The 27,879-nt window shown below is 33.1% G+C and overlaps 1 protein-coding gene across 2 annotated transcripts; it reads right to left on the reverse strand.

Moving 5' to 3' along the window:
- Positions 1-6,299: 6,299 nt before the first annotated feature.
- Positions 6,300-13,859, reverse strand: LOC8273697 (probable protein phosphatase 2C 62). 2 transcript variants are annotated; one of them, XM_015727976.3, is made up of 11 exons: positions 13,515-13,859; positions 12,047-13,293; positions 10,913-11,034; positions 10,332-10,398; positions 9,977-10,037; positions 9,799-9,873; positions 8,405-8,574; positions 8,042-8,185; positions 7,425-7,553; positions 6,814-6,993; positions 6,300-6,623 (listed from the first exon to the last, which is right to left on the reverse strand). In XM_015727976.3, exons 1-10 carry the CDS (start codon positions 13,738-13,740, stop codon positions 6,814-6,816), a joined length of 2,421 nt encoding a protein of 806 aa, XP_015583462.1. In that variant the 5' UTR covers positions 13,741-13,859; the 3' UTR covers positions 6,300-6,623. The 2 variants fall into 2 exon arrangements, with proteins under 2 accessions (XP_015583462.1, XP_002533514.1); XM_002533468.4 differs by lacking the exon at positions 9,977-10,037 and having other exon boundaries at positions 9,799-9,883; positions 13,515-13,857.
- Positions 13,860-27,879: the final 14,020 nt, after the last annotated feature.

Here is a 27,879-nt window from a genome sequence, read left to right on the forward strand (position 1 = left end):
ACCGCTAGCTAGACAATTATTTCCAAGCAATAATAATACTAGAGGATTAGGTCAACATGTAGTAGATAACTTTATCAGCAGTCAACGATCAATGGTGACTAAAGATGCAAAGCAAGAACAACAAGCAATCAATGATCAATAGATAAATGTGGTGCTTAATACATGAAGATTTAGTGTTGATGTTATTTTGTGGCATGTTTACCAAGTAAACTGAACAATTATTACAAGTTAATTAAGGTAGAAATATTTTTTGTGGCATGTTTGCCAATGATACTTGCAATATAGTAGAAAATTGAATTAGGTTTTTGTGGCAACTTTGCCAGTTTATTTTTGTATCCAACAACATAGGCATTTATTTGCCTCTCTTTTGTGACAATTTTTATGGTTTATTATGCAACTAAGTTAGTGGTTCATATTTTTGCCAGTTTTATATGGTAATAATTTTTATAGTACAACATATTGCTAATAACATAGAAATTGATTTCATTCATCAAACTTTGGCAAATTACACTTTGAGGAGCAAATTGATTATGGCAGCAACAATACATTAAGGGAACCATTATCTTATCTACTAACTAATACAACAAATAGTATCATCATTAACCTAACTATCAACATTTTCCCAAACTCTAAGATTCTCTTCTGTTTATCCACCTGATACTCTAGGTTAATATTTTCCATCACTAACTAATTTCTCTCAATCTTCATTAGAGCCTTTGATTCATTTTCAGCATACAGTTCGCATATTATTGCTCGTCTCTCAGCCTCAATCTTTTTAAGATTTTCTTCTAGTACGTTTTTCTTTGCTTCTTCAAACTTTAATTTCTCATCTAAGACTGCTTTGTTACTCACCAACTTAAGTAAAGCTTCCTTCATCTTGTCAGTTAACTTGTCTTCGACCCATTCAAAGAAATGACAATCTCCAGGCTAAAGATTCAAAACAACCATCTCAAATCAGTTAAAAATTTTAAATAACCGAACAACTTAAAACTGCGACTAACAAACTCACTTGCTGCCAATTTGGACATCGAAGAAACTTTCGACCTGGGTTTGCATACAGGGTCTACGATGTAAGCAACACGCAGGGTCCATGTTTGCATACAGCCCTAGGAAATGATGAATTATGGAAGAGAAACTATGACTTTTGTTGCTTCCTTTCGATATTTAGTTTCTATCAAGACTCGAGCTTTGATAACTTTACAAAATCTAAAAAATAAAATTTATAAGATGAAGAGTTTTAATCCTTTCATAAAGGTTTTTTTTTTTTTGTAAAGAAACAACACTGTTTCGTCAAGTGGTGAGTTAGGAGCTTCTTTTGCCGACTCAAATATTTTTTTTTTAATATATACTGTCAGCATTCTGCGTTAATAGCCTCACCGTGAAATTTCAAAAAAAATTTTGGATGGTATATTTATTAAGAAATTAAAAGAGTTGGTCTAATTTTGAAAATTTTGAAATAACTAGCTAAATTTGTTAAAAACGTGAAAGGTCAGAATTTGTTTGGTATAATTTATAATCTTAACAATTTTAAATAGAAAATTTAAATTTTATTAGATTGACACATTTATATTTAAAATTTAGATATTTCAATATTTAAAAGTTAAATTTATAATTTATTAAAAAAGTTTAAAGAAATCAAGATTTGCACGAGATACTTTAACTAAAGAAAATTTCTTATACTTTAACTAAAGAAAATTTCTTATATAAAATTACGTAAAAAATTTAGAAATAATATTTTTTTTATAATTAATCAAGTTAATTGATATTAAGTTAAGTTCAAATAATTTATAATTTAACCATATAAATTATAAAAGAATTATATATACAAAGCTTAGAGTTAATTATCACCAGTGATACTAATATAGTAATATTAGTGAATGTAAATTAATATTATAATTTTATTTAATATTTATCTTTAACTGAATGATGTAATAGTTTATCGTAATAAAACAAGAAGAATGTTAAAATTAGTTATGAAAATAAAGAAAACCTACTAGTATAGTTTAACAAAAATCAGGGATGTTAAAATATTTAATCCATTAAGAGTATATTAAACATTTTATTCAGATTTAATATCTATTTTTGAATTAAAAAAATAATGTATAATGGAGTTAAAAGCTAAAAATATTAAAATAATTGTTAAGAATATAATGATTTACTAGTATAATTTGACATAACTCAAGAATATTAAAATAATTAAATTTATCATGTAGTGTTCTAATTTAGTAGTAAAATATAATAATTTAAAAATGAATATAAGAATTAATCTCTCACCAAACTAAAAAATACAATTACCAATATTTTTAAGATAATCACTAAAATTATTATTATCTTTAAATATATTTTTATTATCAATGAATGTAATAATTCAAATATCAACATTTTGAAGTATGTATTTTTTTTTTAAAAAAGAGAAAAATTCAAACGATAAAACGGCTAAATTTCAATTTTGAAAATTTTTTTTTTATAAAATATTTATAATTAAAAATTAACAGTCACAATTTTTACGAGAATAAACTAATGACGCAGACTAAAAGAAAACTTCTTTAAAAAAAAGATAAAAAATATGGTGACTACTTTTTGACTTTTTTTATATAATATTATATTTTTTAATATTTTCAGAAAAAGAAAAGTAGTTCCTCCAGTCAATTAAAAAGATAATAGTCTTTGATTGAAAAAGCTTTGAACTGAGTTCAATCAAAAACCCTAACTAGCGGCCGCAAAAAGCCTCCCTTCAAATGGAAAAGAAATGATTATAGCAAGTCTCCCTAATGACAATTACCTTTTGATTTGTGGCCCCTCTCTCTCTTTCCGCCTGTTTTCTCTGTCTTTAAAGGCATGCAGTCTTGCTATTATTGAGATTTACATCTTTTAAATTTATACTCATGTGGACCCATCTTATTGGTTCCTTCCATACGCTTGCAATTGCACAATTTCATCATCTATTTTTAGAACAAATAAAATAAAATAATTAATTGAACTCTCGGGAAGAAAATAGTTTAAAATTATGCATATTTATTAGAGATATAATATTATGTTGAAATTTTATTTAACAAGTTAAATTTTTAAATAAAATAGTTCTTTTAACTTGTCAATGATTAAATCTATTATCTGATAAGTGTGAATTGACTGTTATTTTGCTACCACTATCCGACTAAGTTTATTTAAAAAAATGTCAGGTTCTAATGAACTACCGTATGTGAAAGAAGTTTTCAGAAGCTGAAAGACTGTTTGACTTCAGCTCCGGCGTTATCTTACCATCTAGGACTGATTCACGGTGTATTGTGACGCTTCCAAAGTGAGTTTGGGTTGCGTTCTGATGCAGCATGGTAAGGTAGTGGATTATGCATCCAGACAATTGAAGAGGCATGAATAAAATTATAAATAAAAAATTTAAAATGTGATTTTTAACTCTGAATATTATTCTATTTATTACATGCTAAATATTTTTTCAAATGAAAATTTTAATTATTAATTATTTTTATATATTCGATATATCATTAATTTTTTATTATTTTATCATTGTATTAGTACAGTGTAATTAATTTTATAGTATTATAGAATAATAAGTTAGTCTAATTTAATTAATTTTTATAATTAAATTTATTAAATATAAATAAAATAAGATGAAATATAAAAAATTTAGATTAAAAATTTAGATAAAATAAAATAAAATAATTATGTGCTCGCTCGCGTTTAAAATTTAATAAATTGTAATAATAATATTTTGATGGTTTTGCTACCAATTACCATTCGAATTAATACTCCACGTCAATAGAGAGTCATCTCTTATAGACGTCAGTGTTATATATCAACTAAAGTTCATCCTTAAACAATTAATATAATTTACAGATTAAGAAATTATTAAATATTAGAAGTATTCATTTATTACTTCTACATAATCGAAAACTTAAATAATTATTATTATATTATATAGATTTAAAATTAATGAGTTATTATATAAAAAGGGATTTATATTCTAATTCAATATTTAAGGGACTTATATTCTAACTTATTTTAATTTTTAATTTAATAAATAATATTAAAATTTAACTTTTTGACATTTTTCTAAATGAATAACAAATAGATTTATTTTATTTGTTCATATTCTAGTTTTTCTTAAAATATTTTTAATAATTACTAATTATAAAAAATCGATTAATTATCAAATAATATAATAATTAATTTATTTAATGTTATATATAAGAGGATCGATTTTATAATACTATTAGATATATATATTATCTTACAGTTTGAAATCTGGTATGTTATTTTATATAGAGAATTGATATCTAAATATAAAAAAAATTTTCTAATAAATTTAAGGAAAAATAATAAAAATATTTTTATTTTTATTTTTTATAAAAAATACAATGTAAATTTTTTTATTTTTACTTTTAAGGAAAAATAATGGTAAAAAAATTTTTATTTTTATTTTTTTATAAAAAATACAATGTAAATTTTTATTTTTACTGTGTGAAACTATCAATAATACGATTTTTAAGTTTTTTTTTTTCAAAATACGGTATTGATTATTTTTTTTGGTAAAATAACTAAAGAAAAATAAAAAAATAACTAACTAAAAAAATAACCATATCATATTTAAAAAAATTAAAAAAAAATATTTTAAGAAAAAATTTATACAGTAAAAATAATAATTTTTTGAAAAAAATCTAACACAATAAAAACTATATTTTTTTATTTATTTTAAAATTTTTTTAAAAAGTTTATAGATTTAACACCTTACTAAGTTAACCAATTCTGTATTCTTTATCTAATGGATGACCAACATAAAACCTATTTTGTAGAGTACCCTATAAATATGAGGAAATCAAAATCCATATTTTCAACAGAAAAGATACAAAAATGTAGAATGGGACAAATTCTAAAGAAGTATTTATAATTATGTTTTTCTATTTTTATGTAATGGATTCTGCTATTGATTTTCTCCACAATAAATAAGACTGTTACATGTTACTGTTAAAAGATAATGTAGGCCACCCCATTTTTGGTAAAGAATCAACTCCTTTGCTTTGCTTGCATAAGAAAATCAAATAGCAACCCTTTTTTTTCTTTTTTAATTTAATATTTTAATATTTGATACACTGTTCTTTTAAAATTTATTTTTTAGAAAATATTTATTTATTTATTTTTACAAATAATTTTTAACACTCAAAAAATTATTCAAAATAAAAATTCAGATGAAAAAGCATATTTTTGGGGGCAGTTGCCTTGGTGGATTCATCATCCAAAAATTTCTATGGCCTTTATTAAATTAACATGGGAATACTTTTTGAATTTCTTTTCTTAAAATATTCTCACTTTTTATTTTATTTTTTTATTTTTTTATATTTTTGGTGGTGATGAGAGGAGTTTTACAAAATCATGTAATGATCTCTCCATTTGCCTTGTGGCATACCAAACTAAAAATTGATTCTTCATGCTGGATTGGCATGTTTTCTTTAGGGACCCATCCTAATCTCAAAGATGCCAATCTTTAGCTGGAAATGAATTTTAAATCTAAAAGTAAAAGAAGTAGAAAAAAAATATATTATAATTTATATTCTTAAAAAAATATTTATTCTATCATTTTTCCTTTTTAGTCCGTCTAAAAATACAAGTCATTTTTCTTTTTTAATTGTTAATTTAAAGATTAAATATCTAAAATGCCCTTTATTAACATAAATATTAACATTTATAATTAATTTTTACTTGTTGATTTTGAAATTGTAAATTACTATAGAATTTTTTTGAATTCCAATAGAAAATTTTTTATTTAAATTTTAAAAATTATAAATAAGTTGAAAGTTCATTAATATTTTTTCTGAAAAAAAAATATAATTTTACTTTTTATATAAAATAAAAATAACCTGTCAAAGTTAGATAGAGAAAATATTACTTATTTTTATCATTTTAGTTAATAATATATAAACACTAATTTACATATGTATATTATGTTGTTAGAATATAATAAATTCTAATTTTTAATTATTTAACTATAACGAAATATTATAAAAATTCTTGTTTCATCTCAAACTTATCATAAATATAATTTATGTCATTAGTAGAGGAATTATATAAATATATTTCTTACTGCTGAAGTAAAATAAAAGTTCCCATCTTATGAATAAATCCATTAATTAACTATGTGCTTATATATATATATATATATATATATATATGACAATGCTCAATTGAAGCTGATTCCTCATCATAATTATGATATGAAATGTTATATATATATAAATATATATAATACACTGAATCGAGATGAACATTGTGTGTGTGCACAATAAAGTAGCTATAATACAAAGCTTGTGATACTTATCATTAACAAGTAATGTGTTAAATTAGTCCTTATATAATAAGGTCATGCTGATTTTGATGATCTATAAACAAAATATGTTTACTGAATATGACAAGTTTATGGAAGTTTAAAAGAGATTCACTTCAATTGACCTAATAATCCAATTCTAACTTGACTAAAATAGATAATTTGATTAAAGACCAACATGTACATAACATTTCGCTAATGATTTTTTCCCGCGTTTCAAAATACGGTTAACCAACGAGCATTTCCTGCTGCGGTTTGAGCTGCAAAAGGCGTTCCTCTTCTTGTGCTCCTGAATCCACAAAAGATCAATCAAGATCAGTAGTGTAAACCACAACATTGTAGAATCACCAACTTACCATCAAAGGAGTTGAGCTGAAATCTGGTAAAAATAAGCAGTAGAAATGGCATAGACAATAATAATAATAATAATTAAATATTACATTTTAGGCATATATATATATATATATATAGGATAATACCTATTGCATTTGAGAGGCTGAACTTTTATGTAGCAAAGACACAATGACAGTAACATCATCAAGTTTTCCACCAGTATATCCCACATAACCAGCAGCTTGAGCTGCATCAGCAAATGGACACCTCACAGCCGTCGACTGCCCCACTTCTTGTGCTCTCCTGGCTAACAGTTCTGCTATTTCCTGAACCATAAACACAAAGAAACATGTGTTATACCATTTCAGAGTGCAGACCATATACAGTCAACAGAAAAGCTACCTGAATTTGCTAGCAACATGTCGGGGCTTTGCTTATCATTTTGAGTCGAGCACTTACAATTTCACTTGGGAGAAATTTACAGTTTTATACAGTCAAGAAATTGAGTTTGTCATTGTAAGTTGTAAGGATAAATAGAACTGATTCCATTGTAGAAGATCTAGTATGTACATCATGAAAAGATAATAGACAATGGATGGCCATCCACATAATTACTGTCGATACTGATGCAATTTATTCTTAAAAAGCCATTCTCAAGCTCAAGTTTAACAAGGCAGCTGAACATCATTTTCATCAACATTTACATTTTAAGAAAAGCCCAGAAGAATTTCGGAAAGTGGGTCTAAAGAATTAGCACCTGAGGCTTCAAACTAGCTTGCAGTGAATTGGAGATGATCAAAGCTATTTCTTGCTCATACAAATTGTCAAAAAGTCCATTGCTAGCAGTGACAACAACATCACCCTCATCCAGATTAATGGCATATACCTGGAAACAAAGATTATTAGTATAATCAAAATCTATGAAAGACTCGGATACTGCAGTCATATTTCACCATTTTCATACTGGTTTTTTCCTTCCCCTTGACAGAATTTTCTACATTCTGAAAGATCTTTATAACTGCAAGCTCCTTTTTGCATAAACTAAATCCGTATGTATAGAAAAATGAGTAAGATAGAAGTTCAGCTTCTCTTTCCTAATGAGCGAAGTGTATGGTTGTCTTTGATCAACAAGTGCTGCTTTATGAGTGAATCATTTTATGTTTTACTAGAGTCTAAAAAATGTAATATGAAAGATTAAAAGTATGTAAAGATAGATTTTATGATGCTACATGCCAGCAAGTAGCATATAAACCACTCCTATCATTTATAGAAAGCACAGGGACAGACAAATTTCAGGCATTATTCTGATTAAATTTTATGGATGTAACAACAAAACAAAAGTCTCAGTGGGACAAGAAATTCAATCTATCATACCTCTATGAGTTCAGAGAGATTATCTCCCTTCTTTATCTGTAATGGAAAGTTAAATTCATGTTTCATTGGAGAGGACTTCTTAAAGATGGTGCCATTTCTTATAATTAGAACTCCTGAGTCTCCAATATTAGCCACATGGAGAGCCTGTGTCAATGAATAGATGATAGGATTTAGATCAAGAACCATGAAAAATTACATTCTCAGCTCTTAAATAATACCACTATTAATTTGATGTTGTATTGAGTATCAAAAATAGCCTGTCTCACATTTCAAATACATTGCCACATATGAAATGGGAAATCGTGCCACTCCAGTTTGAAAAGTTACACTCAAGGAAAGGAATCAAGTTACAAACAAGCCTACCTGACCATCAAAATAAGCCACCAGAGCTGTAGAAGATCCACTAGATTGTGTTTCCATTGCAGCTTTATCAAGAACTTCCACTGGATCAGTCATCAGATTGCTTTTGCTATCAGCCACAATTTTCCCAAGATTTTTTATCAACTCTTGAGCATATAGTCCAGCAGTAATCCCTGTAACATAAAGTAAACAACTGTGATCCAGCCTAGACTGCATTATCGAGGATGATAATATTGCATTTCAACTCAGTATCGAAGGAGACCAGAAAATTGTACCAAAGTATGAAATGTTTTTTGGTTGGAAAGATAATACCTTATCCTCCTCATTCCAAACTCTCAGGCTTCTTTAATAGTTCTTTTTTTTTTTGGGTCCTTGAACAATAGCCTAGATGGAAGTTTTATTAACCTATCTGTTTTGTATTTTCCAAGGAGAAACTTTATAACGTAGTTAGCAAGCACTTGATTCAGCAATCTCTTAAATGTGCATGATGGTTGGTCCTTCAGAGCATTTCACTCCAGGGTAGCTTTGCTTCTCAGTCAAATTCTCTGGAGGAACCCCCTTAGATTACTCAGAAATAAGGCAATCCACATTAAAAAGAATAGCATTAAAAGAATTTTATACAGGGGCACTAGATTCTTTATTTCAAGACTGAAAATTTAACTGAAAACTCCAATCTTTCTGCTTTGTTGGTCCTGGAACCAGATTTTGATCCTTAAAAATTCCCAGAAATCTAGTCCTAAGAGATATAGCCTAGAGAACAAGTTTAGCCTAATGCAGTGTTCTGCAGCCACCTTGCTACTTCCAGATATCAGAGCTGTCTTTCACTAGCTGTAGAAAGATTAAAATCCCATTACATCAGTTTTTCAGAAGTATGCTGCATAAGCTTTGAATTGGACTGCCATTTCTACGACCCAGATGCAGTTATGCAAAACCAGTTAAGAGCACTTGTTGAATAGAGACTAAAAACAATTACAGTATTGGAAATTATTGGAAATAATAGATAATAATAATTATTTGTATAAAAATTGTTAATAAATTCAACCAATCATTTAGCATTCATATAGAATTTCGTAGTTTGGCAATGGATTTCAATTCCTCATGCACCAAAAGATCACCTTATGTAAATTTGAAATGCAAAATCAAAACGATCAAAGCTAAATATTAATGCACAGCTCTCCTCCTCATCATAGGTGGAAATGTATATGTGAGAGTAGGAAAAATGTAGAAAACAAATATATGTAGTTAAATGCTTTGGGATAAATCACTGCAAGAGATATGGGACATGCAATAAGCTGGCAAGCCTTTAAATATTTGAGACTGAGGACTTCTTTTGGCAGAATATATAGAAAGCCTAATGGAGATGCTATATTTATATATAGTATTGTGACAAGGTATACCTTCAAATGACCACTGTCCAGCTCCATCAGCAATGCTGAGCCAGTTTTGGTCAACAAAATATGCATCCTCTCCACCTGTCAATGCCTGGAATTTATTATTTATTCAATTACTTACCCTGAACATCAGCTTCATCCATGAAACAAAAGTCTCAAGGCTATATAGTATCTCCTGTTTCACCTTTTAAAAGAGCAAGCATTTCTGTTTTGTCCCTTGTGAAGGTTAGAAATCTACCTTCAAACTTGAGCCAATGAATTTATAGTTATTTCATTAACTTACTGCAGTATAATGCAAATCTAAATATTTGACAAACAGAGCAAAAAGCTAGAATTACTGCATGGGGATCCAGAAGAAAAAACTTCAAATCAATGCCTAATTTAGGGAGCTCAGGAACTTTGATCATAGTCTCAATAATTAGTCTGAAACTTTAAATATTAATTGTCTAAATCCTACATGAAATGGATTTGTCAAATGTGTCGACAAGAATTAAGAGTAGTGAAAATCTGATGGGGTTCTAGCAATATTATAGAGATACCTTGGAGGGATGTGCCACTGAAGCAGAGCCAGAATACAAATAAAATCTGGACATTGAGATTTCCTCTCTGTTATAAATAAAAGGAATATTAATACTAAAAAAAAAGCATTATAAAAATTGTATAAATAGTTTTTGAGAGGTCAAAGTGGAACTTCTATTCATTCATTTCCCGAACACTGGAAAAAGAAAAAGAAGATTCTGACATTTAGGAAAATGGAAAAAATTAAAACCTGATGAATTAAGCATAAGATGTTATAGGTAAGAAATGCCATGAATTTGTTCAATAGGCAATAGAAATCTGACTGCACAAGGACTAAAGGGCAAGAGAGAGTAAGAGATTTGTGTGAAAAAGTTTGCTTCATTCTGCACCATGAATTACTTGCAATAAGAATAATGAGGGACAACTTAATAAATAATCATGGATGTGAGGAGGAAAAGAACGGTAACTGTTTGCATCAATTTAAGGTGGATTTTGTTTAAGAAGTAAATTGCTCATGCTAAGTACAATATTAACTAACAATTTAGAGAAGACTGGAAGTAAGATATGTGATAGGTAAAATAGGAAAACGGAAGTAGCATACTGAGTTTCAGTAGCTTCTATTGTTCGTGTTTCTGCTGCATGAGGATTTGACACATCCCCATCACTACTGTTCTCTGCTTCTGCTTCAGCTGTCTCTTCTACCAAATGTGATGAAGGCGCTAACTACAACAAAAATGAAAGGTTAAATCCTGAGGTCACTTGGTGTATATATTTGTTCTAGCATATCTACTACTAAAATGTGTGCTTCCTTGATAAGCAATATTTTTACCCTCAGGGAACCTTAGGCTTCCAAATAGAGAGATGCACAAATAGAACATCTGATTTAGAAGAATGATATCTATTGTGATTCTAAAACAAAAAAAAATCACCCAGCAGTCTTACTTTTAAATATCAATGTCCCATGGATTATTTTATAGTTCATTTGCTACAAGCTCAAAAGGAACCTTAAATTTTGAAGAACAGGAAGCATCTATGGTTCAAAGAGCACATAATAGCCATTTATTTATGGTTTAAAGAGAAAATAACAGCCATTCACCACAAAATAGATTATAAATTCAGAAAAATATCATGGTGAACTTGTCATATAAACTTCACAACAGGAGGACATTCAAGAGGTAATATGATAACACTACTTCAAGGATGTCTTGGAAAGAAAATGAGATTCAAGGGGACGCTTCTTTGGTTAAAACTCAATATTACAACTTGGGCATCCTAAGTTTAAGACCTGCTACAAAGGATTCCAAGGTTTTGTAAAGTGGAGGACTACCCCCATTTCATCGTCTCACAGATAAACCCAAAGAAGAGAGAAAAGAGACAATTATCAGCTGCCATGACATTGTAAATGCATAACATGTCCATCTAATGTATTTGGTATGCAAAGCTCTCCATTTAACCAGTGATGCAACAGAGCAGAGGTAATATGAGAAGGAATCACAACTTTTTAGGAGGTCAAAAAGTGTGCAACGAATATAACACCAAATCCACCACATGCATAACGAAAAGAACTTAAGATTATGATAGTTCATATGTTACCACAGGGAGACAATATAATCTATCATAATTGATCTGGGTATGGTAAGCTACAATGTGTTAACTAAAGTATATAAGATGCTAAATATATATGTGCATTAAGCATAAATATTAGTTTCTAAAATTAAAGGCAATCACAACTAACCATCTTCAAGTCCTCAACTTCTTCATTTTTAACAGACTCTGCTTCCACTATAACATGAGTAGGTTCCTCATCCACTAAATTATTAGTTGGTTCCTCATCCACCACATTATGTGTTAGTTCCTCCTCCACTGCATTATGAGTTGGTTCCTCAACCACTGCATTGAGTGTTGGTTCCTCATGCGATGCATTAAGAGTTGGTTCCTCCTCCAGTGCATCATGAACTGGTTCCTCAGCCCCTGCATTATGAGTTGATTGCTCAACAGGTTCCTCATCCACTTCATTTTGAGTCAGTTCCTCATCCATTATACTAGGAGTTGGTTTCTCATCCATTGCAGTATGAGATGGTTCGTCATTCATTGCATTAGCAGTTGGTTGCTCAACAGGTTCCTCATCCTCTACAGTATGAGTCGGTTCCTCATCTGCCACATTCTCAGTTGGTTGCTCAACAGGTTCCTCATCCTCTAGAGTATGAGCTGGTTCCTCATCCTCTAGAGTATGAGCTGGTTCCTCAACCGCTGCATTCTCAGTCGGTTTCTCATCTACAGCATTATGAGTTGGCTCCTCAACAGTTTCTTCATCCACTGCAATATGAGTTAGTTCATTATCAAGAATGACTGAAGCCTCCCAGGAACTAGAAATAGGAACCGCCTCATGAATTTCACCATCGCCACCATAATCAATCTTATAATTTTCTTCTGTGTGCTGCACAGTAGGATCCTTAGTAGTAGTATCAGCTTGAGATGCAAAACTAGAGTGCACTTTAACATCTGGCTCAACCATATCACTTACAATTTCACCCTCGCTTTCCTCTTGAGAAAGTTCCTGAGAAGAAACCATATCTAACCCCGAAACAGAAATTGAAGTAGTGTTACTGTTCCCACTAGTTTCATCTTTTACAACATATTCAAGCTCAGATATATTAACTGGAGTTAAAATCTTGAAATATATCATCTCAGGTATATGTGTTTCATCACTCGATTGAACATCTGAAACGGCATCTGCGGATAATGTTTCGCCCGAACCATTGGCATTGTCACTAGAACCTTCTCCACACAAGCCTATTTCTTTAACACCGTCAACGAATTCACTGTAGGATGTAGCTTCCTCTTTTGAAAGATTATTAACCTCTTCATCAGCATTCTCAAGTTCAGCATCTTTAAGAGTAACTTTTGATTCTCCTATTTTAACATTCTCAGAAATCTCATTTAATTCTCCAAACTGGAAAAGGAGACTGCCATCCGAGTGTTCTGCCATAAATAACACCATTTTCATTTCAATGAGATAAAGAATTCTACAGTGAGTTAACTTCGACAAAAAATACATATTCTGTTTAACATTTTGAAGTATATAGTTGGATAAGAATTACAGTACCAAATATAAATTTAAAGTAATTTCTTTAGCAGCATAGCATTTGCAAGCCATACCATAACCATCAAAAAGGAAATTAAACAATGAAAGTGAAGCATACCAGTAGTAGAAATGATATCAACATCTCCAGAAACAGAATCTCGGGATGAACAAAGAGAAGAAGAAGAAGAAGAAGAAGAAGTAGTAGTTTTAGGAGTGGAAACAGTCTTGAAAGAGAAACAAGAAGTGCGTTTTGAGGAAGAAAAAGAAATAGGAAGAGAAGGCAAGAGAATGGGCTTAGGAGGGTGAACGCAAGAACAGAAGGTTAGAGACCTTGCATCAGCCATTAAAGAATTTGGATCCTTGTGGAAAGACCATTTAATAGATAGTAGCAGTGTAAGATGGTAGTGGTGGTTAGAGGGAGAGAGAAGGTAGTGGCAGCTAAAGGTCGTTATCTTGTAAAGATTCTTTTGTTTGTGATAAAAGTAAAGAGGGGAAGGAAGAGAGTGAGAGGGGAGAAAATTCGTTTTTTTCTCTATTAGCAATTTCTCCTCCCTTTCAACCCCTCATTTTCTTCCCTCCATTTTCCCTCTACTCCCAAACAAAGGATTAAAAAAAGAAAATATTAGTGGAAACAATTCTTTTGTGGTCTATTTTATTAATAATTTATTATCAAATATATTAATATCATTTTATTTGTTTTAATATAATTTTATAATTTTATAATTTTATAATCTTATAATTTTACATTTTATACTTTTTTTGTAATCCTCTAATAACATCTCGCAATAAATTTTATTAATAATAATAAATAAAGTTTCTAATTTATACAAAAAGTAATTATTGAATGATAACGTAATAATATATGCATTTTATATGCTATATATATACGTTATTTTCATGTTATCTTCGCATTTTTAATCTTTTAGAGCTATTATTTTTTGTTTTCGATATTTCTCTCCTCGGGTTCGTTTTGTTTTATTTTTGTAGGAATTGGCTCGAGTTGCTAGGCGTTAGCGAGGATGTTTGTAGAGTCGTTCATGGTCAAGCACGATGTCAAAGAGATACTCATTCCTAGGAGGATCTTATATCGCGAAACGAGCAAAGGAAACTATCCCGCTGCCACTCCACGACTTGGCTTTCAAGGCCAATAATAAGCAAAGAAACAGTCCACTCCGCCTCCTGCTCGCGGCCTACAATGCCACGCTGCAGCCTGCCCGTGGCTGGATCTGCAAAACTGCGTTTTGGACACCTGTCTAGTCGAATTTTTAGTGAAAACCTAGCCAAACTCCTGGATATCCTATGATATAAATAGATTGTGAAAAGAACCTGAAAAGGGAGCCCCCTTCCTTCTTTTCTCTTTAGTTTGTTTTCCTTCTCTATTTTATGTTACTTTTCTTTGTGATTTGAAGATTTATCAAAGACCTCATCATTCATTTATCAATCCAAGTATTTTCTTGTTCCTCTTTAAGTTGTTATTAATTATATTTTCTTTTATAATCTATTTTATTTATTTAACTATCATAAGTGAGTAGTTTTCTAATCTAGGGTTAAGTGAAATCCTAGCCATGATTTATGTATGATTTGTTCCTTTAATTCTCCAAATTAATTATTTAATTGCTCTTGCTTAATTAATTTGCATATTCTAATACTAGATTAGGGATAATTAGTATTGTTATGATTCCATTGTCTTTATCATAACGGGAGTTGGGTTTTGACGAATTTGAATATGAAATTCTCCATGGGAGTAGGTAGAATGGATTATTAGGAAGTTAGGATATTGAGTTTAATGTCTTTAATTTGCATGATTCCACAGGAGTAGGTTTTGATTGCATATTAGGGAAGCCATTTATACTCGGGAGAGATCTATGGTATTTTATACGGTTTACCTTTTCTTATGAACATTTATTTAATTAGTTTGGGGTAGGAACTTATCTTTGCGTAAATTGTGCTAGTAGGGATACTTAACTCTAGGTGCTTTTTATTCTAGAATTTATTCTCATTATTATTATTTGCATTGTAGATTAATTCATCCTCAATCGTTGATTTGGTTACTTACTTAGCATTAATTAAAGTCAAGATTAGCTAGTTTTTACTACTTCAGTCTTTAGGGATTCGACCCTTGCTTGCCCGACTATATAGTTAGAAGGTCTAGTTAGATTATTTTTTATAGGCACGCGACGGCCTTGTCAAATTTTGGCGCCGTTGCCAAGGACTGACGGTATTAAAGTAGTTAATTTTGATTTATTTTTGCTAAGCTTTGGGTTTAAGTGCTTTGGCTATTATTCCTTGTGCTCCTGATCTTTTGTTTTTAGTTTTCTTTCTTACTGTATGCAAACTTGACGAACAGGTTCAAGAGATTTAATCCCTATTGATCTTGAGATCGAGGCTACTGTATGTAAGCAAGGAAGTAAAAGGAGAAGGAGTAAGAACAAGCAACAGGAAACAATGGCTGAACCACCGGCTGCTAAACCTCTTTGGGAGTATGGTGTACCAGATGCAACTACCGGTGCAATGTCTAGCATTCTTAGACCTGCAGTTACTGCAACACACTTCGAACTGAAACCTCAGTTTATTCAGTTCATCTCTAATGATTCCTTTTCAAGAGGAGTCAATGATTGTCCTGTTAATCATATTGATAGTTTTCTGGAGAAGTGTGACACTTTTAAGATTAATAATGTCAGTGATGATGCAATTAGACTTCGCCTTTTTCCTTTTTCTCTAAGGGATAGGGCAAAGGAGTGGCTAAAAGATGAAGGCATTGGTACTTTTGATTTATGGAACAAGCTAGTAAATGCATTTTTGGCCAAGTTCTTGGGTTAAGAGAAAACTGCAAGGCTAAGGACTGAGTTGAGCACTCTTCATCAACTAGATGATGAGTCATTGTATGAGTATTGGAGAAGGTTCATGCGTCTGCAGAGAAAGTGCCCTCATCATGGAATTCAAGAGTGGCTATTGATTCAGACCTTCTACAATGGGTTGATGCATGAGTATAGAATTTACATTGATGCTGCTTCGGGTGGTAATTTTATTGAAAAGGTCCCTACTGAGGCTAAGGCATTACTTGAGAAGATGGCTGCTAATGATAACTTTCACTCAGGTGGGAGAAACAGTGCAAAGAAAGGAGGTAAACATGACGTTGATGCAATAACTCTCTTGACTAGTATTGTGCAAGCTTTATCACTTAAGGTTGATCAACTTCGAGCAGGGCCATCTGTGGTAGCATCTTGTGAGACATGTGGAGTACAGGGACATATTGCAAGTGAGTGTCAATATGCTGAAATGTTAATGGAGCAAGCTAACACTCTCTATAACAACAACCAGCAAATGAGACCGTATGATCTCCACTCCAACACTTACAATGAAGGTTGGAAACAAAACCTAGCATTCTCTTACAAGAATACTCAAAATCAGTTGAACCCACCACTACCACCACCACCTCGCAACAACTTCAATCATCCTCCAGGTTTTCAAAATAGACCACCCTTCAGTCATTAAAACTATAATCAACAGCCTTCCCCAACACAACCACAACCACAGCCCAAGTCTATTCAAGAAGCTTTGGTTAAAACTTTTGTAGCCTCACAGGCTAAATAAGACAAGTATTGGGAAGAGCAGTTAAAGCAGAATAGTCTCCTTACTACTATAATTCAATAGATTCAAGCTCAAACCAAGCTCATGGAGAATCAGATAAGCCAACTTGCTCAACAAGTGGGTCAATCTTCAAAGCTTCCGGGTCACTTTCCTAGTAATACTGAGCAACCACCTAAGGGTCAAGTTAATGCTGTAACTTTGAGGAATGGTAGAGAGCTAGAAGACCTTCCATCGAAGGTAGTTCAAAAGAAAGGAGTTGCAGTAGAGGAAGAGATGGTTGAAGCTGAGAAGATGATAGAAAAGGAGAAAGTTGAAGAGAAGAAGGAGCCCATTGTCATTAAACCTTACAAGCCACCTGTACCTTTCCCACAATGATTGGCATATGCAAAGCTAGAAAAGAAGTATGGGAAATTCCTAGACATCCTAAAAAAGTTGCAGATCAACATCCCATTCTTGGATGCAATCTCAGAGATGCCCTCCTATGCTAAATTCCTGAAGGACATGCTCTCTAACAAGAGGAAAATCAAAGAGAATGCAACGCTCTCACTGACAGCTGAATGCAGTGCTATATTGCAAAACAAGCTTCTAAAGAAGCTAGGAGATCCAGGGAGCTATTCCATTCCAGTCAAGCTAGGTGACATTGAAATAAAGTAGGCTTTATGTGATCTAGGGGCAAGTGTCAGTCTTATGCCCCTATCAATTTGCAAGAAACTTCAGATGGGTGAATTAAAACCCATGCGCATCTCCCTACAGTTGGCAGACATATCAATGAAATTTCTTTTGGGTAATCTTGAGGATGTGCCACTTAGAGTTGGGAAATTCTTCATCCCTTGTGATTTTGTGGTTATAGAGATGGAAGAAGATGCACAAGTCCCTATCATTCTAGGAAGACCCTTCTTGGTCATTGCTGGGGCCACTATTGACATGAAGAATGGGAAAATCACCTTTGAAGTGGGTGATGAGAAGGTGGAGTATTCACTCACAAGTTCTATGGGTTCTCCTTCTAAGAAGGAAACAATCTATAGGGTGGATGCTCTAGATGAAGCAGTGGAAGCTAAAGGCTGCGGATTTATAACTCGATGATTCATTGCAGATGGTCTTAATGGGGGGTGCAGATGAATAGGATTGGAAAACAAGAGAGTGCAAGAGGCTCTTGGAGGAGACATAAGCGTTAGCAGCTGATGAGCCTATCAAGGAAGTGTTAAAACCAAGGGAGTCTAAGGAGAGTACTACACCTCCCGAGGTAGAATTGTTCAATGTGTGGGGAATAGATTTCATGGGACCGTTCCCTTCTTTTTATGGGAATAGGTATATCTTGGTCGCTGTGGATTATGTCTCAAAGTGGGTTGAAGCCATAACTACTCCAACCAATGATGCTCGCGTGGTAAGCAAGTTCTTTAAAAAGAATATTTTTCCTTAATTTGGTATACCATAAGTGTTGATTAGTGATGGAGGCAAGCATTTCTTGGAGAATTGATTTGAGGCGATGCTTAAGAAGTATGGAGTAGATCATCGAGCAGGGCTTTCATATCACCCACAAAGTAGTGGTCAAGTAAATATTTCTAATTGAGAGATCAAAACCATCTTGGAGAATACGGTTGCGAATTCAAGGAAAGACTGGTCCGTGAAACTCAATGATGCACTATGGGCATATAGAACAGCATTGAAGACCCCTATTGGCACCATTCCATATTGACTAGTCTATGGGAAAGCATGTCATCTTCCTGTTGAAATAGAGCATCGTGCATTTTGGGCTATCAAGAGCCTAAATTTCGACTCTCAAATAGCGGGTGAGAAAAGACTCCTATAACTTAATGAGCTAGAAGAGATTCGACTTGATGCTTGTGAAAGTTCAAGGTTGTACAAGGAGAAGACTAAAAGATGGCATGACAAAGGGATTTTGAGAAGAGAGTTTAAGAAAGGTGACTTAGTTCTCCTTTTTAACTCTAGATTGAAACTCTTTCCTGGAAAACTTCATTCTCGATGGTCAGGACCATTCCGAGTTAGTAAGGTTTTCCCTTATGGTTCAATAGAGCTTTGGAACAGACAAAATGATACTTTTAAGGTGAATGGTCAAAGAGTGAAACATTACAGAGTCGGTGACCTTATTGATGAGAGTGTGGACATCACACTTTCTGACCCTTCATCAGAATGAATCGCAAAGGAGGTCGAGCTTATGACCTTATAAACAAGCGCTTTTAGGAGGCACCCCAAACTCATTCCTAATTTTTATTTTTATTTTCAATTTTCTTTTTACTCATACTTTACTTTATTTATTTACATTTTGCATTTATAAAGTAATAATAATAAATAATTAAATTAGAAAAATAAAATCATAAGAATAATTTTTTGTTTTATGCAAGCATTTTGGTACAGCATTGCAATCGTAGTATTGCACTTAGGATTTAGAACTTTGACTTTTTATCTTATTTTATTTTACTTTGTTTTGTGTGTTATGTTTTTATTTCTTTTACTTAATTTGTTTTAGCTTAAGCCTTATTCTTGTTTTATTTCTTTCATTTCATTTTTTTTATAGGTACTCATGCCCTCACCAAATTAGCAAAGAAAAAAAGAAGAGAAAAAAAGGGGGGAAGCGAGAGAATGAAGGCAGTCTAGTCCACAACCACCTCGCGGCCGACTACTCTCAACCACATGTAACCCGCGGCTCTCAAAATAAAACAGCACACGAGGCAGTCCACTCCACAGCAAGGTCGCGACTTGATATCTCGAGCCACTGCCAGACCGTGACATCACACGCCAAAAGAAAGGAGACAACCAGTCCACTCCACGGGATGGACGCGATGCACCCATAATCATTGCAGCCTGGTCGCGACCCGTCTCGTTGCAATTAAAGGCGACAGCCTGAGCCCTATGTTTGGTGCCACACTTTCTCCAGCCTCTTCATCAACGCATAGCTACGAACAAAAAAATTTCCGACTCAAATCTTCGACATTCATTGAAGTTGCAAAAAACCTTTATTGAATTTACTCATTAGTCAGGGATTTTTTAACCAACAACGAAATGCCCTAATTAATTCGAAGCCTAGGTTTTGAATTGCTTGATTTTTAGAGGAAACTCAGGAACAATCTACTGGATTTTTGATGCTTGATTCAACCAAACGTCAACCAAACTTGGTTAGTTCACTTCATATAATTTCTTAGTTGTGATTTAGTTATACAAAATTGAAATTTCTTCGAAGAATATTGAAGGGGGGTAGCGATTGATTTGCTTTTGGCACAGAATTGGCATGAATACTATTCCTTTGGGCTATTGATTGTTGTGAGAAATTGTTGTGAGCGGGTATTGAAGCAAAATTGTGACTCTTGTGAATAGTGAGTAAAGGAGAGAAATTTTGAATTTTGACATTTAGAAAACTTATTGAGTATTACATCAATGGCTTGTCCCAGAAACACTAAGCAAAAGAAAGCCTCTGCATACCCAAGTTCCAAAGGAAAGCCAGTTTTTAAAGGAAAAACCTCCGACTCTAAGACCAAATCTTTAGTTGCGAAGGGTAAAATAGTAGCCTCTTCATATTCTCAAGCAAAACAAAAAGGAAAGGTTGTCATCGATTACTATGATATTAATTTTAGAGATGACGATCAACGAGCGAAGTATGAAAAGTTGTTTGTGAGAGGAGTAACTGCTACTCGTTATTACGATATTGATGTTCTAAAATCCTTATACACTGAAGATGATATCTGGGTGCTATGTTCTAACATTGGTTTGGGTGATCTTCTCATAACAGAATACCCCACATATAAGAGAGTCACACTGGAATTTTTGAGCTCCTTGAAAGCCGTTACTTACTCAGGACCGAGTTGTGGTGATGGTATGATCACTTTTCGAATGTACAATGAGAAACATACTTGGACTTTGCCCAAGCTCGATGAAGTTCTTGGTTTTTCTATTGATGGACCGAGGTTGACCCCTAAACATTGGTCTGCCACGTCCCTTTGGCGAACTTTGACTAGTGAAAGTGACTATGATTCGAAAGGGAGCTCGACAGCTTTAATCCCCAGCTCTTCGATACATCCTTCGATTGTTCGCAAGCACTATATTTAGTCGACGAGAAGAGGGTAAGGTTCGAGTAGATGAGCTGTATATGCTTAATCACATGCTTCATGCTCAACCTATTGATGTTGGTGCTTACATTATTCGGCAAATGTAAACCCTAGCAAAATTGATCACTAGTGGCGGAGCCTTTATGCAAGGGGGACTCATAACCCCGATTGCTCTTTACTTAGGCCATAGGGATCAACTCGAGAAAGATGGTCATGTTAATGGCACCGATGTTCTAGATATCTATTCAGGGTTGGTTCAAAAAGAAAGAAGGCACCACTCTTTGGTGTATTAAGGACGTTGAAGATGAACTGCCTTCCCCCGAGGAAATGTCTTTGCACAACGAGGCAAATTGGTCTTTCGATAGCACTCAACCAAGAGTTTGAGTGCCTATTCTTCCTGAGGCACCAATCATACCTAGTACTTTTGAAGGTGCTAGTTCCTCCTCTACGCCGATCGAGAGAGCACTTGAAAAGCTCCAAAATTCAGTTGATGAGATCAAGGAAGAGCTAAAGAAACTCAAGGAAAGTTTGTCATCCATGTTTGCAGCTCTGGAGAATCTAAATACTTGGACGAAGTCACAAAGGTTTTCGAACCCTCCTCCTTTTTAGTGAGTACCTCTCCCTTTTACTTATGTTTATATTTTACTTTTGCACTGAGGATACTGCAATATTTAACTGTGGGGGAAGGTATTAATGTATGTTTTAGTTTTTTTTTTGGTGTTGCTAAAAAAAAGAGGGAGAAGAATTGTGAACATTCAAAGCCAATTTATGAAGCAAGTAATTTTAAAAAAAATGCTTTTCTATAGTTCTTGTCATGAATTGATTGACACTGGATTGAATAATTCAGTACTGATGTGTAAATCCTTTCTTGGCAATGGGTTGTGGCTAGAATTATCTTCCGGGCCCCGATTCGACTAATGCATGTATCTTGAGTAACTTGTGATGAATTTGAGCTATATAAACTGACACATCTGAATCAGTCTCTGTTTTTCATGTGTGATTAGATATTTTCCTCTTATGTAGTACGATTCTTGGACTTGCCTTGGTTCTATTTGAGACTTCATGACACGTATATGGGGGGGGTGACTGAATATTCCTTTAGGTAGTTAGAGCCTCAAATTTTTAGGATTAGGATTATTCGCTCATTTTTCTTTTTATTTTACATTCCCCTCTAGGTTAAACCATGTTAAGCTTTGATCCCATTTCTTGACGCCCTACATTACATGCCTTAAAGCCCTTTTGTAGGTTTTGTTTGGATTTCGCGAAGTATGCTACTACAATCTATGCTTTATATGTCAATATTTAGATTTTGGTACGAAAGAGAAGTTACAAAGTTTGTTACTCAAATAAAGTGTTAGTTTATTGCCAAAAAAAAAAAGTGAAAAGTTCGAGAAAGAAGCACATAATTTCCTGATAAAAGAAAAAAAGAAAAAAAAGAAGGAAGTGAAAAAAGTTCGGGAAAGAAGCACATAATTTCCTGATAAAAAAAAGAAAAGAAAAAAAAGGGTGGAGAAGGAACCTAACATTTGGAAATAGTTGTGTTGGTTGGAGTAGATTTTATTTTCTTTTATTAGGATTTGAGCACCACATCCCTAAATAACGTCGTCTTACCCTATTCTAACCAAGCCTACCCTATTACAAGGAACTCGTGACCCCCATGTTTGTGCCACCCTAAAATAAGTGGAGAAAGACGAGAGGCAAGTCTAAAGAGGAAGACTACAAAAGTGTCGACGCGAAATAGGTTGAATGATGATGCTGCTACCTTTTTAAACACATGAGAGACTCAATTTGTTTCCTTTTACAAAACTAAAGTGAGAAGCTACATGCATATGACTGAATTATGGGAAAGAAGCGGTAAAATTAGTTGGCCATTGAAGGGTGTCATTGACTTACTGTTTCATTCCATGTTCATTGATTTGTGACATTAACATAGTTCCTAAAATGATTTTAAAATTTTGTAATTGTTACTTGATTGAATTTATTGGTTTGGATGTTCATTATTCGGCTTTGTAGGTATGCCATTCTGAAAACCTTCACGAGACCTTATTCGTCCGCTAGGGTAACCTAGGGGTTTGAAGTGCTTGTTGCACATGCTAAGTGCAACCGTGATTCTTACGACAGTGAGTTAGGATTTTATTGCTTTATTAGTATAGTTTTTCTTATTTTTGTTTTGTTTCCTCGAGGACGAGTAAATGTTAAGTGTGGGAAAATTTGATAATGCAATAATATATGCATTTTATATGCTATATATATACGTTGTTCTTCATGTTATCTTTGCATTTTTAATCTTTTAGAGCTTATATTCGCTGTTTTTGATATTTCTCTCCTCGGGTTTGTTTTGTTTTGTTTTTTAGGAATTGGCTCGAGTTGCTAGGCATTGGCGAGGATGTTTGTAGAGTCGTTCATGGTCAAGCACGATGCCAAAGAGATACTCATGCCTAGGAGGATCTTATATCGTAAAACGAGCAAAGGAAACTATCCCGCGGCCACTCCGCGACTTGGCTTTCAAGGCCAATGATAAGCAAAGAAACAGTCTAATTCGCCTCCTTCTCGCGGCCTGCAATGCCACGCTGCGGCCTGCCCGTGGCTGGATCTGCAAAACTGCATTTTGGACACCTGTCTAGTCGAATTGTTAAGGTGAAAACCTAGCCAAACTCTTGGATATCCTATGATATAAATAGATATTGAAAAGAACCTGAAAGGGAAGCCCCCTTCCTTCTTTTCTCCTTAGTTTGTTTTCCTTCTCTATTTTATGTTACTTATCTTTGTGCTTTGAAGATTTATCAAAGACCTCATCATTCATTTATCAATCCAAGTATTTTCCTTTTCCTCTTTAGGCTGTTATTAATTATGTTTTCTTTTATAATCTATTTTATTTATTTGACTATCATGAGTGTGTAGTTTTCTAATCTAGGGTTAAGTGAACCCTAGCCATGATTTATGTATGATTTGTTCCTTTAATTCTCCAAATTAATTATTTAATTGCTCTTGCTTAATTGATTGTGCATATTCCAATACTAGATTAGGGATAATTAGTATTGTTATGATTCCATTATATTTATCACAACAAGAGTTGGGTTTTGACGGATTTGAATATTTCAATTAAGGACATGAAATTCTCCACCGGGAGTAGGTAGAATGGATTGTTAGGAAGTCAAGGTATTGAGTTTAATGTCTTTAATTTCCATGATTCCACGGGAGTAGGTTTTGATTGCAAATTAGGGAAGCCATTTATACCCGGGAGAGATCTATGGTATTTTATAGGGTTTACCTTTCCTTATAAACATTTATTTAATTAGTTTGGGGTAGGAACTTAGCTTTGCGTAAATTGTGCTAGTGGGGATACTTAACTCTAGGTGTTTTTTATCCTAGAATTTATTCTCATTATTATTATTTGCATTATAGATTAATTCATCCTCAATAGTTGATTTGGTTACTTATTTAGCATTAATTAAAGTCAAGATTAGCTAGTTTTTACTACTTCGGTCTTTAGGGATTTGATCCTTGCTTGCCCTTACATAGTTAGAAGGTCTAGTTAGGTTATTTTTTATAGGCACGCGACAGCCTTGTCATTGAACTATGTAAAATTTATTTTTATGTTGTTGACAAGCCTCTCGTGTGCCTATAAAAAATAACCTAACTAAACCTCCTAACTATGTAGTCGGGCAAGCAAGAGTCGAATTCCTAGATACTAAAGTAATAAAAACTAGCTAATCTTGACTTTAATTAATGCTAAATAAATAACCAAATCAACGATTGAGGAAGAATTAATCTAAGTCTAATTAATGCAATTAATTAAAATGAGAATAAATTCAAGGATAAAAAGCACCTAGAGTTAAGTATTTCCACTAGCATAATTAACGCAAAGATAAGTTCCTATCCCAAACTAATTAAATAAATGTTCATGAGGAAAAGTAAACCCTATAAAATACTATAGATCTCTCCCGAGTATCAATGGCTTCCCTAATAAGCAATCAAAATCTACTCCCGTGGAATCATGCAAATTAAAGACACTAAACTCAATACTCTGACTTCCTAACAATCCATTCTACCTACTCCCGTGGAGAATTTCATATCCTTAATTGAAATATTCAAACCACAAAATCCGACCTGCCAGATAAAGACAATGGAATCATAACAATACTAATTATCCCTAATCTAGTATTGGAATATGCACAATCAATTAAGCAAGAGCAATTAAATAATTAATTTGAGATTTAAAGGAACAAATTATACATCAATCATGGCTAGGGTTCACTTAATCCTAGATTAGAAAACTACTCACTCGTGATAATTAAATAAACAAAATAGATTATAAAATAAAACATAATAACAACTTAAAAAGAAAAAAGGAAATACTTAGATTGATAATTGAATGATGAGGTCTTTGATAAATCTTAAAAGCATAAAGAAAAGTAATATACAATAGAGAATAAAAAATACAACCAAAAACTAAGGAGAAAAGAAGAAGGGGGCTCTCTTTTCAAGTCCTCTTCACAAGCTATTTATATGATAGGATATCTAAAAGTTTAGCTAGGTTTTCATTCTAAAAATTCGAGTAAACAAGTGTCTAAAATAAAGTTTTGAAGGTCCAGCTGCGGGCAGGCCACGACGTGGCATTGTAGGCCGGGAGAAAGAGGCGGAGTGGACTGTTTCTTTGCTTTATCATTGGCCTTGAAAGCCAAGTCGCGGAGTGGCCGCGGGATAGCTTCCCTTGCTCGTTTCGTGATATAAGATCCTCCTAGGCATGAGTATCTCTTTGACATCATGCTTGACCATGAACGACTCTACAAACATCCTCGCCAACGCCTAGCAACTCGAGCCAATTCCTACAAAAATAAAACAAAACGAACTCGAGGAGAGAAATATCGGAACAACAAATAATAGCTCTAAAAGATTAAAAATGCGAAGATAACATGAAGAATAATGTATTTATATAGCATATAAAATGCATATATTATTATGTTATCAAATTCCTGCACACTTAACCTTTACTCGTCCTCGAGGAAAATAAACAAAAATAAGAAAAACTATACTAATAAAGCAATAAAATCCTAACTCATTGTCGTAAGAATCAAGTTGCACTTAGCATGTGCAACAAGCCCTTTAAAGCCCTAGGTTGCCCTAGTGGACGAGTAAGGTCTCGTAAAGGTTTTCACATGACATACCTACAAAGCTGAATAATGAACATCCAAACCACTAAATTCAATCAAGTAACAATTATGAAAACTTAAAATCATTTTAGGAACTATGTTAATGTCACAAATCAACAAACATGAAATAAAATAGTAAGTCGATAACACCCTTCAATGGCCAACTAATCTTACCGCTTCCTTCCCCTAACTCAGTCACATGCATGTAGCTTCTCACTTTAGTTCTGAAAAAGGAAACAAATTAAATCTCTCATGTGTTTAAAAAGGTAGTAGTATCATCACTCAACCTATTCTTCATTCACGCACGTCGACACTTTTATAGTCTTCCTCCTTAGACTTGCCTCTCGTCTTTCTCCACTTATTTTAGGGTGGCACAAACATGGGTCATGAGTTCCTTGTAATAGGATAGGCTTCGTTAGAATAGGGTAAGACGATGTTATTCGGGGATGTGGTGCTCAAATCCTAATAAAAGAAAATAAAATCTACTCCGACCAACACAACTATTTCCAAATGTTAGGTTCATTCTCCACCCTTCTTTCCTGAACTTTTTCACTTCCTTCTCTTTTTTTTCATATCGAGAAATTATGTGCTTCTTTCTCGAACTTTTCACTTATTTTCTTCATTTTTTTTTGAAAATAAACTAACACTTTATTGGAGTAACAAACTATGTAACTTTTCTTTCGTATCCAAATCTTCATATTCACATATAAAGCATACATTTTAATAGCATACTCCGTGAAATCCAAACAAAACCTACAAAAGGGCTCTAAGGCATGTAATGTAGGGCATCAAGAAATGGGATCGAAGCTCAACATGGTTCAACCTAAAGGGGAATGTAAAAAAATATATAAAAAAGGAGCAAATAATCCTAATCCTAAAATTTGAGGCTCTACCTACCTAAAGGAATCTTTAGTCATCCCCCCACATACGTGTCACAAAGTCTCGAATAGAACTAAGGCAAGTCCAAGAATCGTACTACATAAGAGGAAAATATCTAATCACACATGAAAAACAGAGACTGATTCAGATGTGTTAGTCTATATGGCTCAAATTCCTTATAAGTTACTCAAGATACATGCATCAGTCGAGTCGCAGCCCGGAAGATAAGTCTAACCACAACCTATTGCCAAGAAAGGATTTACACATCATTACTGAATTATTCAATCCAGTGTCAATCAGCTCATGACAAGAACTATAGAAAAACATTTTTCTTTTGAAATTACTTGCTTCATAAATTGGCTTGGAATGTTCAAATTTTTCTTTTTTCTTTAGCAACACCACCAAAAAAAAGTGATACATACATTAATACCCTCCCCCACACTTGAATGTTGTAGTGTCCATAGTGCAAAAGCAAAATATAAACATAAGTAAAGGGGAGACATACTCACAAAATCTCACTGAAGAGGGGGAGGAGGGTTCGAAAACCCTTGTGATTTCATCCAAATATTTAGATTCTCTAGAGCTGTAAACATGGATGACAAACTTTCCTTAAGTTTCTTTAGCTCGTCCTTGATCTCATCAATTGAATTTTAGAGCTTTTTAAGGGCTCTCTCGATCGGCGTAGAGGAGGAACTAGCACCCTCAGAAGTACTAGGTATGATTGGTGCCTCGAGAAGAATAGGCACTCGAACTCTCGGTTGAGTGCTATTGAAAGATCAATTTGCCTCGTTGCGCAAAG

The sequence above is a fragment of the Ricinus communis genome, chromosome 3 (assembly GCF_019578655.1).
Source record: "Ricinus communis isolate WT05 ecotype wild-type chromosome 3, ASM1957865v1, whole genome shotgun sequence".
NCBI lineage: Eukaryota > Viridiplantae > Streptophyta > Magnoliopsida > Malpighiales > Euphorbiaceae > Ricinus > Ricinus communis.

Coding starts and splice junctions, on each gene's coding strand:
- LOC8273697 (XM_015727976.3), bottom strand. CDS start 13,740: ATGGCTGATGCAAGGTCTCTAACCTTCTGTTCTTGCGTTCACCCTCCT. Junction 13,294..13,514: donor TGATATCATTTCTACTACTG/GTATGCTTCACT, acceptor TATTTATGGCAG/AACACTCGGATGGCAGTCTC. Junction 11,035..12,046: donor AAGTTGAGGACTTGAAGATG/GTTAGTTGTGAT, acceptor TTTTTGTTGTAG/TTAGCGCCTTCATCACATTT.